This window comes from Lepisma saccharinum, chromosome 25 (genome assembly GCF_977018435.1).
Source record: "Lepisma saccharinum chromosome 25, izLepSacc3.1, whole genome shotgun sequence".
Lineage (NCBI taxonomy): Eukaryota > Metazoa > Arthropoda > Insecta > Zygentoma > Lepismatidae > Lepisma > Lepisma saccharinum.
Genome location: NC_139253.1, coordinates 43,229,794 through 43,250,212, shown reverse-complemented (window position 1 = coordinate 43,250,212; position 20,419 = coordinate 43,229,794). Strand labels below are relative to the sequence as shown.

Here is a 20,419-nt window from a genome sequence, read left to right as displayed (position 1 = left end):
TAAGGCTATAATCAGAATTTTGGCAAAAATGAGGGTCTGTATCTTATCGCAGAAAAAACATTTAATTACCTAAAGTTCCTTTCCCTATTTATGACCGTAAAGAAGGAGCTGTAACGGCTTATTTTCATTCGTATTAAGTAGTATTTTCTCATGTTTGTGTGTATTTGGTATTTTTTTTTTTAACGAAACCGCGCTACCCAACTCCTGGATTAATTTGGCTTTACTTAGTTCTCTGCTATTTTTGGTTATTCACGAAGATGAGATGAGTGATGATATGATGTAATTGATGAAGGGACACTCACAAAGAACACTCATGCCAGGCCGGGATTCGAACCCGGCACCTCTGGCGTCATAACGCGCTCTGCTGACCTCTCCGCCACGGAGGTCGGCAAACCCCCCCTTCGTTACGCCACCGATGTTAGTGTGTTCTTTTTCTTCGTTTTTCTTCAGACATTAGCCACCGTGTTGTTCTAGTACTATGTTTTGGAAGCACTTAAATTTATTTATCAAAAATTAAATTGCAACTTGCTTAATTTATGATAGAGCGCTCGTTTTCACTGTGCAATTTTGTATTGCTATTATAACGTGCATAATTACATACATAAATGCCTGCATATTTTACAAAACAGTCGCAGTGTTGAAACGTGTTATTTTTCCTCACGGGCTTCCATACGTTTCGGATTAGGAACTACTGATAAGTCAGAGGTGAAATACGTAACGTTAAAACGAGACCTTTATAGGCGTATTGGACATTCGAGAAAGAACAGACTATTAGATGTATTATACTGCAGGAGGCCTTAGAAAGAGCGCTTCGCGGGCTAACAGCAGACGTCGCTCGCACACTGTTGCCGATACTCTCGTGTCGTCTGCTCCTCAGCCGAACAATAAGGCCGAGATAGCAAGAGGCAGAGGTGCAGAAGGGTGCAGCGAGCTAGCTCATTCGCGGACCTGATTGGTTCTCGCAGACAAACCCCATATTGTCGTCTGCTGCAAGCCCGCGAAGCGATCTTTTTAAGGCCTCGTGGAGTATAGATAATGTCGAAGTAGAACACCGACAAACTTTGACACGCGCGCATATGGCATCAAGGCAAACCACTTTTCTTGATAACGTTTTGCTGATGTTTATCTCGTCTGCCAATACAAGCCCTCGAAAATTGCATTTACCGGTATATCCTGTATGTATGCAACCCAACTGCACAGATTCACGGTTGCTACTGCCATCCTCCTGACCTGCCGGAAAACATAGTGAAAGCGATAATACGACATGCAAGCATGACTTGCCAGCTGAAATGTCAGGGGGATGAAGTTGTACGGTTCAACCTCTCTTAATTATGACATGACTGAACTATCACACGCATGTTACGTTTTCTTTTCTTATTTTTAAAAAATGTTTTCGTACTAGGTAGTTAGTAAGGCCTGTCCAAAGGGTGGCTCTTGCATTGATTAATTACGCAGTCTGTTTGTTGTGGTAAACATTTTGTAATTGTTCGGACAGAAGATATGAACTGTCAGTGACAACCGTGACTCAGCGCCGCTTGGTTGCATACACTCAGGATAAACTGCCGTTTTCCGAGGCCTCGTAGCGTCGAAACGAACCAAGCAAAAGTTGTTCACACTGAATGACCTCAGCGCGTTGATAAAGTTTGTGTTTTATGGCAACACCCGCAAGGTTTTAATTATACATCGTTTTCAAAGTAAAATAACCTGTAGCTGCTTCATCATTAGAATGCCAATGGTTACTTACTTGTATGATTCCAAATGTTTCGGATAGCATATAAAACTAGAGGTCTGATATGTTCGAGTGAGGGACATTGTAATGCAGGTTAATATTATAACTATAGTTGCACTATAGTTGCACAAGATAAAAACCAGACGGTGAACAAAGAATATATTTAATTGGAAATTGGATGTTATGTCCGAAACATTCACATGCATTGTAGCACGATACAGAAATATTATACACAGAATATATGTGTTTATGGTTTCTCTTCTTTTAGCCATGAAGGCCAAACCTAGTAGCCACATACTAATACCCGGACCGTATCAAGGTCGTCACGATTTGTCTCTTGTAAAAATTATGTACCAAAAAGTAGAATGTTAGGCCGTGCTTGCATCGTGTGATGGAGGCGTAGATATAGGGTTCACACATGCTCGACCTCTGTCAGTGGAGGTGGTGATCAACACCACTCCCCGGTTGTCTTCACAACCCAGCATTGCCCTCAGGTACCCAGAACTGCTTTATGCGGAAGCATTGTCGGAAAAAAAATTCCACCTGAAGTCACGTAGCCCGAGAATCGAACCTGGTTTCCCGCTTAGATGTCAGACTCTCTACCGACAGGACCACCGCGTACGAGTTCTACACCGAATGAGGTTATTTCATTGCTTTATTGTGCTTGTGATGCGAATACAAATAAGACGAAATTGCGTGGAGTCATTTGGAAGTGACGTTTATTTATTTCGGCGGGAAGTGCAAATGAAAACTTAAGGGATACAAGGGTCACCTGGAGAGAACGAGAAGGGAACCAGCCCTTTCCCTAAGCCGCGCCTGCTGTTCCAGCCTCTTCAGGTGGTGTTTTTTCCTGGCATGGCGGCAACCCACATGGCTCGGAAGGAAGCCGTGACGTGTTACGCATTCAAGGCAGGCCGCCCTCCCCGTGGGTTGGAGACTTCCACGTTGGTGGATCGTATTTATTTTATGGAGGGTAAACCGGTGGGAAATGTAGGAAGGAAAAACTGAAAAATCGTTTTGCAACCAGTTTGTAGTATTGTGCGTGCGCATATTTTCCTCCTCCCCGGTGACTTTCAATGTGATCCGTCCCAGAGATCTTCCCTAGCATCCTCTCTCCATGCACGGCACGAAGTCCTACTTGCTCCCCAATTGCGTTCTTGAATGCTTAAAATTGGGGTAAAGGCATTGTAGAGGAGGTAAAGTTTTTCGGCAAGGAATCTCGGGTTAGAATCCTGGAGATATCAATTCCTATTTACAAAATTATGCTCTGTCTCAGTTATATTCTATGCTTATATTCTTATTTCTGTGTAGCTTTTTCGCCATCTTTGGCGAATCGCGATATGAGGATGACTGATGAAATTGTTTCTAGCTTTTTGAGAAGAGTAGACCTCTTACTCTGATTCTGAGAAAGTTTTTAGTGTATCTTTACCTTTTTAATATGTTGTGTATCTCCTGTGCAGGTCCCTTTACAACCTTGCAATTTTAACCTTTCTCAATTGGCTCTTTACACCCCTTTTTTAACTTTAAATTAAAGATTTTAGATAAGAGGATTCCCTCTCGTATACTTTGAATGACATAATTATGTGCCAAGATACAAAAATGTTAACTCATTAATTCATTAATAGACACTTACAAATCATAATTAAGTCGGGATTCGAGCCCTGAATCTTCGGTGGTAAGATCATGAATGTATTTATCGACGCGTGAGAGACTGTGCCTTTCAAAACACATTTGTTGTAATGATACTAATTGAGACTGCATCTTTGCGCTTTGTTGACCGATCCGTTGAGTGTGTTCCATGTTAGACGCCTGACCTCAGCATTGCTGTGAGTGTTCCTTCATCAATTTAATCTTGATCATCATTCACTCCCATCATCCCTATTAGTCAAAAGTGTCAGAAAAGCTTAAAAATAGACAATACTAGTATATACGAATATAATGAAAAGTATAAAAATATATAGTTTGATGTGATTGCGTAAGCCCCACAGACTCTTCGGAATGTATTGGGGATTGAGTATTTACATATGGTATTTATGTGGGCTTCGCGGGAATTTCTTGTGCCTGTATAGTTCCGACTGTAGCAGAAATGAGTGCCCAGGTGATTATGTAACGGGAGTATACATTGCTAAGGTAGGGTAAAGTCCACCCTGCCATGAAGACACATTTAGGGAATGTGGGCGTATGGCCCCACACATTCTCGATCTCGGCAAATTTTGAAGCTGATGTGATCAGCACCACGCTCCGGCCACCTTTGTCTCCCAGGGTTGCCACCAGGTACCCACTGATTTGAGGCTGGGTGAGCCCCGGAGCAGCTTTATGCGGGGACAAGGCCGGAATAATTCCAACCTTAGATCACCAACACCGGGAATCGAACCCGTGTTCCCCACTTGGTGGTCAGACGCCGTACCGACTAGACAACCGCGGCTCTGAAGTATACATTGCTAGTGGAATTAAACATATTAGTTATGAGTGACTTTTGAGTTTAAAGTTACGCAAATACATAATGGATATACTTACACGGTGAGGAAAACTGACAAGTACTTTTTTCTCACTGCTGATGAGAGTTTGCGCATTTGTCGTGGAGTGATTCTCTAGTTTATGGAAAATTATACAGTAGAATACATATCAGTTTCTGTACTGAAATATGTGTTCGAATTGTTCAAAATGTAGGAAGGGGGAGAAGATTTCAGAAATTTTAAGAAAAATCTTATAGGCCTAATTTAGTTCAAATTGGGTCATTACAGCAATAAAACGAGCAAAGTGTAGTCTTTTTTTTCTTTTTGGAGGAGGGAATACAATTTTGTATAACCACAGTCCATTCTACAACAATTTGAGGCGCCATTTGTATAATTATAGGTTATTTCCCTCAAAACTAAAGTCCTGGTAGTTAATTATTGATGAATATTTATGTAAAGGTAATTATTGGTAAAAATAAAAGTAGGCAAATTGTCCATTGGTATTTTTACCTTCGTCCTATGCGTTTTAAGGAAATTGAATTTTACTTAAGTTCGAGCAGAGGTTCAACTTTTCATATTAGTGCTTTTGTTCCAATTCTTGAACTGCACACTGCCGAAAACAGAAGCAATGAACATGGTGATGGACAAATTGGTTTCTGTTAATCTTTGCCGTTGGCTGTACATATATTCTCAGAGGGTAGGATGTTTCTTTTCTCTGTTGGGAACGAATTTAGAAATGTGGAGCCCTGGCTCATAATACACGTCAACGTTTAGATCTTTTGTCAGGATACCCACCTAAATGGAAATCCTAGACAACTTTGAAAAGTAAGGGAAAATAAATCCACGAGGAATCAATAAGTAGTTTAATAATCAGGGAAAATGAAGCAACGAAGAAGGAATAAAATGTCGTAGAAATGTAAGAGAAAATGAACCTAGGAGGAGTGAAAAGTCTTGGAAAAGCCAAGGAAAGTTTATGTTTTTCCCTTTCCGGATTTGGGAATGAAAGAAAATCTATATTCTGATTTTTACTCGAACCTGCTTATGTTTAGTCTCTCTCTCTCTCTCTTTTTTATTTATTTATTTATTTCTTTTTATATATAAAAGCAGCAATGTTAAATAAACTTGATTATATGAATAGGAAACGGAGCCAAACATTTAAAACTTGGATTTTATGGTGTTAGAGCTGAATGGTCTGGAAATTTGTTTTCGAAAAATGAGTCGGAACTACATGGGCCAATTATCCGCCAGAAAAAGTAGCAGTCTCGACTAATATTTAAGGAAACAATTTTTAGTTTTACCTATTATCTTTAATTACCTTGTAGTGGTGGTGCGTCCAAAATATGACTGCTGGATATCCACACGTGCTCTCAGAAACTCATAATGTGGATGCCATCCTGGGAGGGAATAAACTGAATTTGTTTCTGGAGCGAGTCCTCCAAAGCAAGATCCTGAGCTCGCCGGAATACCAATCGTACAGCTGAAAGCGAAAGGGTTACTCCAATCGTGTTGAAACCTTCCCCCGCACCCTCGTAATGGATTCTGGCATCGCACGCAGTCGAACCGGCTACGTTTCCTAAATTATTGCCGTAACGTGCTAACGGTGGGAAAATCCTGATAACATGAGATACCTACACCAGGTGCCCCCGCCGCCTCCGACACTCTTTTTGGCCACCGTCGCGTATGGAGCGTGTAGATCACGGAACTTATTTAGCGATCACAATGGACCGCCGGAGTGTATTGGAGCGAAACAAACAATAACGTAGTACATTTGGGGTGATGTATGGCACTTCTGGGGGCGATGGAAACGGCCCCGTATTCTTTTTCTTCACCGAGTGGATTGGCGGGTTGAATGTGCTTGTTTTAGAATTGTGTTTCTTCACGGTGTTCCTTTTTATCTTCCTCGCATTGAGGGAGAAATTGTGAGATTTTTCAGCTGGGGAAGTGGGATTGGAATTTTAATGCAATTTTGCGCCATCTTTCAAGAATCACGATAGAATTTATACAATTATTATTAGAGTGGTACTGCATAAGGTACAGTTACGGACACTGCTGGGTTGTAACGACCTTATTGAGGAAGCACTGAAGCAAGCCATCCATGTCTGACCACCAAGCGCCTTGTGACTAGACAACCCAACCAGCATTGCAATTCTGCGGTTTGTATACCAGTCACGGGTATACATCTATGTAAATTGAGTAGTGATGCCAAAGAGAAATACGAGATGAAGATTGTCGATCGTAATGTCTCGTGTTCTCGACATGGAATACTACTCGGTCCACGTTACGTTCCATTATTTAATGTTGTTTGGGAACGAACCTGACGGACTGGGTTTATATTTTCATTCCTTGCATTACAGTAAATTCCATATTTTGCAATTATATTAATGCTTTGAACGAAAATAATCCCCAGAAAAACATCGAACACACGTGCACACCACTCTTCTCACACACATGCACGTGAAAACAAACACACAAAGCTAAGTTTTAACTTCCAAGTGAATGTCCAAATAACAGTAAATGGAGAAGCACGATGTGCGAAACATGGGATTTTTCACAGAAAGAATTCGTCTATTTTTTAACATACGTGGTTTCTATTACTAGACAATGAAACAATTATGAGAGAAATTAACATACATTTTCGTCTTCAGGTGTTGAGGAAGGAAACAGACTGACTGGAAAAAAGAAAACATGATGTTATTGATAGAGTGTTGGTTAGCATACAGAGCTTTCATCAGTGAGGTGAAGGTTCGATCCCCACCAAGGACAATTTTTTTAATCTTTTCTATTAGTGAAGAAGTATGTAATATTGTTTCCTAGGCATTTTGACGAAAGGATACACATCAAATTTGTTAGTTAGTCTGTATTTTCATTCTTCTAATAAGTTCTCTATCACAAGGGGATATAGAGATTCTCTATCTAAACGATGGATATCTTCTCAATGGTTCCGTAGCTACGATTCTCCAGTCCCTTCCACCCACTTATCTTATTTATTTACTTCATTCATATCAACTCACGAAATACCATGAATCTAACGAAAACACACAGATATAGTTAGAACAAGAAACACACCTCGCGTCGAAGGTTCCAGACTCGAGTTCTGACCTTTTTGCGAAGGTGATTATTCGTGTGTATCTGTTTATCATCTTTGTCAAAAAAATATTCCTCATTATTGCCGTGATTAACCTAGGGAGAGACGAAAACGACTGAAATAACAAAAGTACAGAAAATGCAAGACACATCTGCCTAGGCATGTTATACCTTGGGAATTAGCAATCTGAAAATTAACTTGCGTTTCAGTCGACTACTTGAGAAAGAGTTTCGTGTTGTCTCGTTTGGAGTGTTGGTTATCGTGTCGGACTAGCATGCGGGCAACCCGAGTTCGAGCCCAGCGGAAGAAAAGTTTTTTTTTATTTTTTTTTATCTAATTTCATCCAACCTTATTTATAAAACTGAGGTTTCTGCAAAACGTTTTGAATTGCATGCCACTTCGTATGTTGGTAATCTGGATGAAAATTTGATGTATTTGTGTATGTGTTGCAAAACCGCAGTTATTTATTAGCGAAACACATTCAGCCACGTGATCATTGTGAACGCTTCCTAGTTGTCAGTACTAATATGGCAGTAGCTACAGTCTGTCAACACACACCAACTTTCACGTTTCCTGTAAAATGATTACCTTTCCACGTTTCAAAAACTTGAGTGCTGTCTAAAGCAATACTTTGATACTTGCGTTTGCATGTTCGAATTTAAAGTAATACGAAACTTTTTTTCCCAGCAAATGACATTGAAACAATTAAACTGTTTGCAATGTGATATTGATATCATATATGGAAAGAATAAAAATGGACAATTTCGCTTAAAACAACTTATAAATAGGTAGCGGAAGTTGATGAAATGTCGTCTTTTTTCTGACATCTCGGACACGATGCTTTGTGTGTTTGTTTTCACGTGCATGTGTGTGAGAAGAGTGGTGTGCACGTGTGTTCGATGTTTTTCTGGGGATTATTTTCGTTCAAAGCATTAATATAATTGCAAAATATGGAATTTACTGTAATGCAAGGAGTGAAAATATAAACCCAGTCCGTCAGGTTCGTTCCCAAACAACATTAAATAATGGAACGTAACGTGGACCGAGTATTATTCCATGTCGAGAACACGAGACATTACGATCGACAATCTTCATCTCGTATTTCTCTTTGGCATCACTACTCAATTTACATAGATGTATACCCGTGACTGGTATACAAACCGCAGAATTGCAATGCTGGTTGGGTTGTCTAGTCACAAGGCGCTTGGTGGTCAGACATGGATGGCTTGCTTCAGTGCTTCCTCAATAAGGTCGTTACAACCGAGCAGTGTCCGTGACTGTACATGTCTACTTGTAACAGATGAAAACCACCTTACTGTTTAGACCAAAGATTCCTAAACTTCTCATATTTGAATATACATGGGAAGACGCCATGGTGAATATTGATACATAATTTCGTAACTCAAAATCTTAGAGATGTAATAAAATTAGTCTCTGTGATAGACAGACGGGCTTGGTAATAAAAGGAATTATGTCGCGTTAAACTTAGAAGGATTTTTTAACTTGAGAAAATTTTAAATCTTCATATTTACTAGAGCCATGGTGATCTAATCGGTGGGGCGTCTGACTGCCACGCGGGAGACCCGGATTCGATTCCCGGGGTGGGTGATCTAAGTTCGGAAGTTTTCCGGCCTTGTCCTCGCACAAAGCGGCTCTGGAGCTAACCCAGCCTCAAATCAATAGATACCCGGGAGCAACTCCCCCCGGGGGGGAGTTAAGGCGACCGGAGCGTTGTTGCCATCATATCACCTCCAAAATGCGTGAGATCGAGAATGACTCTACTCCCACATCCCCAAAATGTGCCTTCATGGCATGGTGTTATGTGTACGGGGAACTTTACCGTACTTTACATTTTATTAATTTCTGAGATATCCACAAATCACTTAGAGCAGGGCTCTCAAACTATTAGACTAGAGTTTTGAAGCAATTTTTCCAAAGGCGTGCATGAATTTGCACGAAAGCTGCAATTGCGGAGAGGAATGGACATTGGAGGCCTTCCAGTTCTGAAAAGGGACTGTAACGACACAATTCTCTGTGTGCGAGAACGAGATCAGACCTTTCGATACATTTCTGGATCGAGGAGTCCGATGTCTGTGAAGTCGAGACCTGACTGAGACTTACTGTTTTTACTATGTGACTTATTCCACTGTTCCTGCTTACAGGACCTCTCCGATAAGCATAGTCGTTAAATTTTATTATATTTTATGCATGTAGGTCACGGTAGGAATCTCACTTGGAACACTAGATCCAGTTGTGATGAGCATTGATATGCATAAAATGGACTTAAAACTTTAACAGGAAACCTGAATTTTCAAACAGCATCCTTTAGAGATGACATCAAGATCCCAGACTCTTGTGTCGTCGTGTGTGTGAGAAGATCTGTTTCGATCTCGATTTCGTCTTGTCCAGAAATATATAATATAAGTAACACCTACATACAGCCTGTCATCGCACAAACTTTCACGACCCATAGAGGGCTTTACGGCAAACAGGGAAAACAACGTAGCCTCATTTCGACGCTAGGTACTCACTAGAAACGAAGTTTATCCTGAATGTATGCAACCACGCTGCGCAGTTTTATAATAATGGATTAATTTGTGAATCAAAAAGCAAAATATATTACTTAACCCAGTGCTTCCCAAAAGGGCGCCGTGGCTGACTCTCAGGGGAGCCGCGAAATATATCATATAATTATATGAACGTTCCAAATATGTGCTTATTTAATACTTTTTACACATAGAAGTTTCTGCATTTGAAATGTGTTTTTAATTAAGCAACCTAACCACACTAAGTGAGCGTTGCAAGTGATAGGTAGGCCTACATTCTAACTTGGGCGCCGCAGAAAAATCTTGAAACACCAAGGGCGCCCTGAAACGAAAAAGTTTGGGGACCCCTGACCTAACCTATAAATCATCAGTTATTTATACGCTTGATATGTCTAGATAGTCGCATGGTAAGGTAGATTTAGTTTAGGTTTTCTTTTTCAAATATCGTACCGAAGTCTCGGTTTCGTCTCCAAGAGTCTCGATAGGTTTGCACTCCTTCTTGTCTTGAACTTTAGAAGGCCGTCTTGGTAGAATCTGTACTATCCTTTGATTCGGAGCATGTTATAATAACTGTTGCGTTTCTTATTTAAACACTGGATTGATTATATACACTATTTAATGTATACTGACACTGGACTACATTGGAATGGAGTCGACCACCGTGTAGCAATGTCTCTCGCTGTTCTCTCGTTCAGTGCGGGTATTTCCCGATATGTACCACGCCCTGCACAGTCTCCGAAGCAGAGTCTGCACTGTCCTGCCACCTAGTGGCGACAAGTATAATGAATACTTAAGATACAAATTGTCACACATTGATAACACAAATAATAATACATACACTAATCTATCCCAAACATAGTCCCCCCTCTTGATCGAGTCGATCAACAAAAGTACAACTAATGATCTATTGGAAGAGGCACTAGTTTGTTAACTGGACGTTTATAGGTTGAAGATGAAGTGCGAACAGTTGCAACACGCACTAGTCCATCCGCACCAGGATGCACTTGTTCAACTATAGCAAGTTTCCATGTAAGTGGAGGTAGGTGATCTTCCTTCACTAAAACCACTGTTCCTGGTTCCAAATTCTTCTTTTGGGTGTTCCACTTGGTCCTCTGCTGCAGGGAATGCAAGTAGTCCTTTGACCAACGGTCCCATAGTTGTTGGTACATCTGCTGCAATTTCTGCCATCTGGATAAACTGGATTCTTTGATGTTAGTTAGACTAGGCTCAGGAAAACTAGTTAGGGGTGCACCAATAAGGAAATGGCCAGGGGTTATAAAACTGGGATCTGTAGGGTCATGTGACAATACTGTGAGGGGCCTTGAGTTAAGACAGGCTTCAATTTGAACTAAGAGTGTTTCAAGTTCTTCGAAAGTGAGAGCAGAGTTCCCTACGATTCTCCTCAGGTGATGCTTCATGGACTTCACTCCTGCTTCACAAAGTCCAGCCATATTTGGGCTATTGGGTGATAGAAAATGCCATTTGAATCCTTCCTGAGCTGCATGGTCTTCTAAAGACTTGTTGAAGTCTGATGATTGGAATAAATTCTTCAAGTCTTGTAACTCACGATTGGCACCTACGAAATTTCTTCCGTTGTCGCTGTACAAGTTCAGACATTTTCCTCTGCGTGCCGTAAATCTTCGCAAAGCAGCAATGAATGACTTGGTGCTGAGATCTCCGACCAATTCTAGGTGTATAGCCTTGGTGGCAAAGCATACAAATACTGCTACATATGCTTTCAGCCTTGATTTGCTTCTAGTGATTGACGGCTTGATGATAATTGGTCCAGCGTAATCAACTCCAGTGTTTAGAAATGGTCTAGTGGACTGTATTCTGGATGATGGTAATTGTCCCATGAGTTGGTTGGAAATAGATGCTCTTAATTTTAAACAAATGAGGCACTTGTGCAGAATAGCTCTGACCACTTGTCTGGCTCTTGGTATCCAGTACTCCTGTCGTAATGAAGATATAAGGAGTTGCGGTCCTGCATGTAATAGCCTGTGGTGTTCTGAAAGAATGATCAATTCAGTTAAATGATGCTTCGGTGGCAATATGATTTGATGTTTGCTATCATATGGTAGCTGTGAGTGCCTAAGTCTTCCTCCAACTCTGAGTACTTGTTTGTCATCTAGGAAAGGATGCAAGTCTGAAAGTTTACTATCCTTTGACACCTGACTGTTAGAAGACAATTCTCGTATTTCCTTGCCATAAACTTCGTGTTGCACGCTTCTAATGCAAGTATGCAATGCTGATCTTAAGTCACTTGCTGACAATGATCCTATGTGTTTCTCTTGTTTGTTCCTCGCATTGTGTAGAAATCTCAAACAATATGCAATCACTCTTTGAAGTTTCAATAACGACGAAAATCTGCTGATAAATTCTATTGTTGGTGCATTTATGACTAGACTTACTGTAGTTGTTCTTTGTTCTTCAAGTTCATCGAGTTTGAAGTCATCATCCCTTGACGATGTTGGACTCGAAGGCCATGCTGTTGCTGGAAGTGATAGCCAATCAGGGCCATGAAACCACATTTGAGAGGTGTGTAGTGAGTCTACATTTGTCCCTCTGCTGATTAAATCTGCGGGGTTCTGTGCTGACACTACATGTTTCCAGTACTGAGGCTTAGTACATTCTTGAATTTGTGAAACTCTATTCGCTACAAAGGTTTTCCATCGTCTTGCAGGTGATGCAAGCCATGCCAGTACGATCTTCAAATCGGTCCATAGATTGATTCTACTAACTTCCAATTGTAGTAGTTGTAACACCTTGTGTGTTAGTTTCGCCAGCAACAAAGCAGCGCACAATTCAAGACGAGGAAGAGTGATTCTTCTTATAGGTGCCACTCGCGAACGTGAACAAAGTAAATGTACAGTGGTTTCACCATTTTCATTTGTTGATCTAAGATACAAACAACAGCCATATGCAACTTGCGATGCATCTGAAAATCCGTGGAGTTGAATGTCAACCACTTTTCCTTGAACTAGCACAAATCTGTTAACTTGTATCTGATTAATGTTTGGTAACTGTTGAAACAAACGTTTCCACTCCATGTTGAGTTGATCTGGTAACTTATCGTCCCATTCCATGTTATGGAACCATAATTGTTGTAGAAATATCTTGTAAGAAATTACTATTGGACTCACTAGTCCAAAAGGGTCAAAGATTGATGCGACAATAGAAGCTACTTGTCGTTTAGTGATGTCTTCAAAACATGACACTATCTCCTTGTTATTTGCTTGCAATTTATCGGTGACTGGATCCCACGTGAGGCCTAAAGCTGTAACGTTTGCTCCCTTGTCGAACTGAAATGGTAGTTGCATTTCTCTATGAGTAGCTGGTACTGCTTCAAGAAGTTCTGGATGATTACAACACCATTTCTTCAAAGTGAATCCTGCTGAATTCAGTAAATCGATTAGTTCTCCTTGCAATTGTCTAGCTTCTTCAATACTGTTGGCTCCAGTGAGAAGGTCATCAACGTAAACATCTCGTTGTAAAACTTTGGATGCATTCGGAAACTTGGTTGCTTCCTCTTCAGCTAACTGCTGCAATGTTTTGGTCGCCAAAAACGGTGATGATGCCAAACCAAATGTGACTCTTGTGAGCTCGAACGTTTGTACTGGCATATCTGTAGATTTTCTCCAAAGTATGCGTTGAAACTTAGTGTCATCTGGATGAATCAGGATTTGTCTGAACATCTTCTCGGCGTCTGCCGTAAATACAACCTTGTGCGTTCTGAAGCGAAGAGCTATAGACTGAAGATCGTCATGTGTGGTTGGACCGACCATCAGTATATCGTTTAATGAGACTCCATTTGTTGTTTTTGCTGATGCATCAAAAACAATTCTGGTTTTCGTGCTGCTGCTGCTAGGTTTGAATACTGGATGATGTGGTAAATAGTATGACACGTCATCAGCTTCATTTGGATCTGGTTGTACTGGCTTCATGTGTCCCAACATTTCATACTCCTCGATTATTCTGCCGTACTCCTCTTTCAACTCTGGTTGTTGTTGAAACCTCTTCTCTAACTGATGTAATCTGAATAATGCCTGGTTGTATGAATGTCCTAGCTCTGTATGATCTAATCGAAATGGGAGACGAACAATGAAACGCCCTGTTTCGTCTCTGGTGGTGTGTTGATTGAAGTGGTTTTCACAAGCTACTTCTTCAGCTGTTTTTGGTTTCGAGTACATTTCCTCCAAATCGAAAAAACGCCGTAATTGAGAATCCAAATTATCCTCCATGCGTACAAAACATGCTACTGTGGGTGTACTAGGTTGTACAGGCTGTTCCATCCGACCAGCTAAAATTTTGAAGAACTGGATAGTTTTCATCTCTTGTTTGTCTTTCAGGAAGAAGTAAGTGCAAGTAAAGTTCCGATCCAATTAGTAGATCTATCCCTTCTGGTATGTAGAAATCTGGATCTGCTAACTCAATGTCGGTTGGTAGGTTCCAATGTTCATGACGAATAACTTGAGAAGGCACGTTCCCTGTGATGCGTGGGAGTATCAGACAAGTAAGTGAAGTCTGGAAGTCTGACACTCTTGAGCGCAGCTGAATGTCGACACTGTGCTTGGCTTCCGATGAAACATTATTGATTCCTCTGATTGGAATATGATTTTTCTGCTTTCGCAACTGTAGTCTCTGAACAAGATCTTCCTTGATGAAATTTGACTGAGATCCACTGTCCAGGAGAGCTCTACATGTATGTGGCTGTCCTCTAGAATCGATGACTTCTACTAAAGCTGTTGATAGCAGAACGTGTGATCTTGGTTTACTCTTAAAAGTGCAGTATGAAGATTGTACTGAAGTTGTCCTTGCAGCTTCATTCCTCATGTCTGGTGAGTCATTCCTTGGTTGGTCTTGCCTTAGAGCACCTCCTCGTTTACCGCCTTCGTCTGGATGCAACAATGAATTGTGTTTCAATCCACAGCGTCTACAATTACCTGAAGTACAGTTCCTAAAATTATGATTCGATCTGAGACAATTATAACAAAGTTTGTTGTTGCGCACACACTCTTGTTTCTGCTTCAGACTTGCGCCTGCAAAAGACTTGCATGAATATAAGGAATGTGCTAATTTACAGAAATAGCATTGTGTATTTGTAGTTGTCAGGTAAGAATTTGACTGACGGATGTGTTTCTGTTTAGGGCTAACCTTGTGTTCATTGACATTTTTGTTTACGTGAACAGACTTCATTGATTCCAAAGCTTGACATTTTTGTTCTAGAAAGGTGAACAGTTCCTTCAGTGTAGGGAACGACTGATCGGTATGGCTTAATTCCCATTCCCTTCTTGTGTGAGAATCAAGTTGAGCCAAAAAATGATGTATCAAAATAACATCTTCTAACGGTGTTTGTAATTCAAGAGCTCGAAGAGCATTTAAGTTACTGGTGACGTCATTGATGAACTGACGTAATTCTGTGGCATTTTCCTTGTTAATTGCATTCACATGCAAGATGTTATTGACATGACTTGCTGCTATCAGTCGTTTATTCTCATACCTATCTTTCAACAATTGCCATGCAATATCGTAATTTGAATCAGTCATGGGCAAAGTATCTATAAGTGTTCTTGCTTCAGATTCTAATGATGAACGTAAGTAGTGGAATTTCTGTATTTTAGGAATATTGTCATTTGTGTGAACCATAGCCTGAAATGCATCTGAATATGCTAACCAATCCTGATAATTACCGTGAAACGTGGGTAAAGATACCGTGGGTAATTTGATGTGCTTGGTGCCTAATGATGAAGCATTGTTTACAACATCCGATCCATCTGTAGGTGCAGCTTGTGCTTGTTTATGTTTCTCTATAATGGATTCCATTTTACCCCGTACCTTGTAGTAAACTTCTTCAAAATCCTCCCTGTGAGGTTCGTGATTCTCGTTTATATCTTCTACTTCTAAACGTGTTTGAACATCATCATATTTTTCCCACAAAGGTGTTAAATTCTGTAAACGGACCCTTACTTCTTGAACATCCCCCGTATCTTCAAAGGAATTGACAAATGCTTGTGTTCGTGTTAACTGGCCCCTAAATCCAGCTCTCTTGCGTATCAACACCCTTTTCTCTTCTTCATCCATCGCGAAAGAAAGAGAGCAAGATGTGTAGGAAATATAGTACGTGAGGAAAGAGTAAACAAAATATGGTGCGAGCCTAGCTAACTACTGACCTTGACCTGAAGCTTCCCTGGGTGTTGGCGATGACGTCACTTCAGCCGACAGAAGGATACTGTAGTGGATGCTTGAAACTGTCCAAATTTATGATACTCAGTCCCGTGATGAGTTATCGTAGCAGATAACTGATTGTCCACTGAATACAACCGTGTATAATTCGGTCTTGTAACAAAACATTCGACGTACGCACGATATAACAATACGGAATGTCTGTTCAAACCACACGCGTAACGGTTGTGATTGAAAATTACACGTAATACGTAATAAGTACTGTGACACAGAAAGTTCTACGATTGAGCACATAACATGCAACCATATATTGACGTAAGTACGAATGTCAGTACACATCTGTAACTGGAACACTGCATACAAAGTCACTTCGATACCGCGCGAAAGCACTCGTTCTTTCCATGGCGGGCGAGTTGAGACGTTTGTTGTGATGCGTAACACGTCATATCTCACAGAGATTGTTCACTTGGTAAACTAATCCTGCCCGGAGATGACCATAAAATGTTGCGTTTCTTATTTAAACACTGGATTGATTATATACACTATTTAATGTATACTGACACTGGACTACATTGGAATGGAGTCGACCACCGTGTAGCAATGTCTCTCGCTGTTCTCTCGTTCAGTGCGGGTATTTCCCGATATGTACCACGCCCTGCACAGTCTCCGAAGCAGAGTCTGCACTGTCCTGCCACCTAGTGGCGACAAGTATAATGAATACTTAAGATACAAATTGTCACACATTGATAACACAAATAATAATACATACACTAATCTATCCCAAACAATAACCATGGTTTATATCAGAGAGAGACAAAAGTAGTGATTTTCATAGTGAAAGACGAGGTTAGAAGAAGAACTCTCAATGTTGCAAGTATATAAAGGAAATTGCATTGATGCTTTGGGTGTAGTAATGAATGTTATTATTTTGTTTGTACGTACATGTTACTTGCTACAAACTGTATTTGTTTTTGTGTGTTTTGTGTATGATTCTGTATGCTTGGGTTTCTTCCATGGTTCAGTGTAAGTTTAAAAAGAGCCAATAGATTTGAACTTTCAGCCCTCCCCCATGGGACGAGGGAGGAAGTATGAATATGGCGCCTCTGACAGAGTAAGCGACAGTGTGTGTGGAACGGATAGTAGAAGGGAGAGTGATCTTTCGGACTTCAGCAGCCTCCCATCACTCACAAAGCATCCCGAGGCGGTCCAGCCGATGCTAGTTCCACGTTGCTGTTCTGCCGTGGGACTCGAATGAGAGAATATGTAAATAATGTAAATTAGAGAATCAATGGAAGAATCCGAGCCTTGTTTGTTGAATTGTAAATGAATGTATAAAGCCCATTTCTGCGAGTGTTCAGCAATCACCCTGCAACATTAATTCAGTATGATCTTGCCTGTGATTGATTCTTTGGTTTCGAGCGCTCTGGTGAGGAACGCGATGGGAACCCAGGACTAAACGAGCCAATTTAGTTGTTTATTTGGGTTTTTCCTGCCAGAAGCGGCCCGGTAAGGGTGGTGTGTTGCGGAACATACTGAAATCTCTTATTAACCCGTAAGTGCGACTGTCGTGTCGGATGCCAATTACCACTTAACAATCCACTCCTTTGCTATTGTTTCTCTTGTTATAATTTTTTGTCGCTTCAAAGGAGTGAATGAATTCGTCATTCAGAATGTTTCCTGTTTAGAAAGTTCGAAACGTAGCATAGAATAGTAGATAGTAACGTTTGTTTACGTGCGTAATGGAAGCATGGGTGGAGGGAAGGTGTATTTCATAAAGATTGATTTGGCTCGTCAATAGCCGAGCCGTGCCACTGTTGGCATTGAGTTTGTCAGCATTTCAACACGCGATGAGAGAGAGAAGGAATGCTTATCGATCTCGAACAAGGCCTGGCAGGTTATCAAAATGAGTCGTCGTTGCTTCTGAGGCGTTTATTTGCCTGTTGCTTGAAGAACCACTTTTGAAGGCCACTCTACTCATATTTCCTACACAGTACCACATGAACATGATCTACAAATGTCTGTTTTCAAATTCCAATCAGTTCTTACAAATTATAACATGAAAATTTCAGAGGATAAAACGAAGTCAATGGCAATAAATTGTAAAAGACTTCTCATAGTAAAACAAGTGCTAAACAATAAAATTATTGAACAGGTAAACTGACTTTGTATATTTGGGAAGCCATATTTTACAGTTCGAACACCAAAAAGATGTTCAGAAAATTTAGTAAAATATAATAGATTAAAAGGAATTTTGAAAAAAATGAGAAAATAAATTCAAATTAGATACCATAACATAATATCGAAACCAGCTCTTCTACCGTGCGTTCATTTCGATCTGCAGCCGAGAGATCGGGAGAAGCGTGACGGGCGGCGCTGACGGAGATGCCGACATTTGCGGCCTGTAATGCCCGCTTATTTTTATAGACATATGCAGACATTTATATAAATATTGCAAAACGATCACTAACCTGTGTTATAACACGCAAAAGTTCTTCTGTAATTCATCCAAGTTCTGCTCTTATATACACAAAAAAATACGCTTTAGAAACGATGTTAAGAGCCACAGATAATAAAACATTTTAATCATAGTTTTGACCAGTAACGTCCTGCTTAAGTTTATATCCTTGAAAGAGTTTTGTGCCGATGGGGATCGTTTGGAAGTTTTGAATGTGCAACACTGTATCAAGATTACGCTGTAGAAGAAACCGTTAAAAGTCAATAGTGTTCGTGAGCTTCCTTGCAATCCGAAATATCCGAGCTCGAGTTTTTTGTTCCTTCGCGACTAGATGAAGACAGAGTTGTAAATATAGTGGCGAGCAATGTAAACCAAGAGCGTGTTAATTTCGTACTGTGCGCAAGAGTGTTATTCTTGGTTACTTGCAGTTACTTGTTTGTGTTATTGTAGTGTGTATGCGTGACGTGTCAGTGAGACGATTGGAATGCCAGCCGCAAGATTCACGTAAGAACAAAGATTTTTTTATGTATGACACGTACCTACGTGAAAACAAACTCGTGTCGAGACGTGTGTAGGTAATTTGTACAGAAATTCCCATGCGTTTCAACTCCACACAGAGATACGGTTAGACATCTTGTCCTTAAATTACGAGAAACTGTATCGTTAAATTTTAAAACACCTAAGCAAAAACGACGGATTCTAACCGAAGCAAAACTCGATGATATTGGTGCAGCGTTAGAACGTTCTCCAAACAAACCTCTACGCCGTGTTTCACAAGAGGTGGGCGTGTCAAAATCATCGGCACATAGTCACTAAGCTACTAAAATTAAAACCATACTCTTATAACACAGGTTAGTGCTCGTTTTGCAATATTTATATAAATGTCTGCATATGTCCATAAAAATAAGCGGGCATTTCAGGCCGCAAATGTCGGCATCTCCGTCAGTGCCACCCACCACGCTTCTCCCAATCTCTCGGCTGCAGATCGAAATGGACGCACGGTACATGGTAGTGATTGTTGCACTCTTCTTCATCATGATAAAACGAGAACGAATTATTCACAGCAGAGAGTTTTGCGGTCTTTAAGTGGAGTAACATTGCGAGGCAAAATTAGAAGTGAAGAAATCCGAAGTGAATGGATGGTCGAAGCAATGGTGGAAGATATTTAAAATAAGTAATTGAAAGTGGAATCAACATGTTCTGAGGATTCCAGTTAGAGGTTTGCCTTGAAAATTATTAAATTACAGGTCAAAGGGAACAAGAAATTTAGGAAGAAGAAGTACCCCATGAAAATGGGACGGAATTAATACTGAATTAGTCCATTATCGCTCTTTAGCAGTCTATACTAGTGTGTGAACTTTTAATGAAAAACTAAATCCGTTTTTGTTTTGTAGCAGGGATGGAAAACGTTTTTTTAAAATATATATAAATAAAGGAAACCAAAGAACCAGTATTTTGTGAGTCCAAATAAGGTTTTATTTGGCTTAATAGAAATTCCAATTCCAACTACAATCCTGACATGTAGGCAATACAGAAAGATAAAATTTATTTCTTTAATACGTTATGCTAATTTTTATTTAAAATATTTTGTTGTTTGAAACAAGCTAGATTCATTGACCAGATAAAATGTACAATACTTTAACATGCATATAAATTCTTAATTTACGTAATATTTATCTGATGTGTTCTTTTATCCACATTAATTCAACCACATAAACAAGTTAAATATATCATAAGTACTGTATTAAAATGGCAAAATTATTTTAAAATTGTAATTTGTTTGTAATATACACTGCTCAAAATAATTAGGGGATCAGGCAAAAATAAGTAAGGGATCAGACCAGATATCAAAACTTATATAGGCATACTAATACCAGATCCATTATTTCTTTCTGAGACTAGTTACAGCAAGATATGCTGTCATGATACCTGATGTTAATGACATTAATGACACGTGACGCGATA

At 40.1% G+C, this 20,419-nt stretch overlaps 3 protein-coding genes across 5 annotated transcripts in view; 1 reads left to right on the top strand and 2 right to left on the bottom strand.

Moving 5' to 3' along the window:
• Positions 1 to 20,419, top strand: part of LOC145978872 (uncharacterized protein CG43867) — a 936,647-nt gene that overhangs the window by 141,994 nt on the left and 774,234 nt on the right. The gene's annotated exons all lie outside the window — the stretch shown is intronic.
• Positions 10,713 to 14,057, bottom strand: LOC145978756 (uncharacterized). The gene has a single exon (XM_083111567.1). The coding sequence runs from the start codon at positions 14,055 to 14,057 to the stop codon at positions 10,713 to 10,715; it is 3,345 nt and encodes a 1,114-aa protein (XP_082967693.1).
• On the bottom strand, positions 14,086 to 15,897 carry LOC145978755 (uncharacterized). Its single transcript, XM_083111566.1, has one exon. It carries the CDS (start codon positions 15,895 to 15,897, stop codon positions 14,086 to 14,088), a length of 1,812 nt encoding a protein of 603 aa, XP_082967692.1.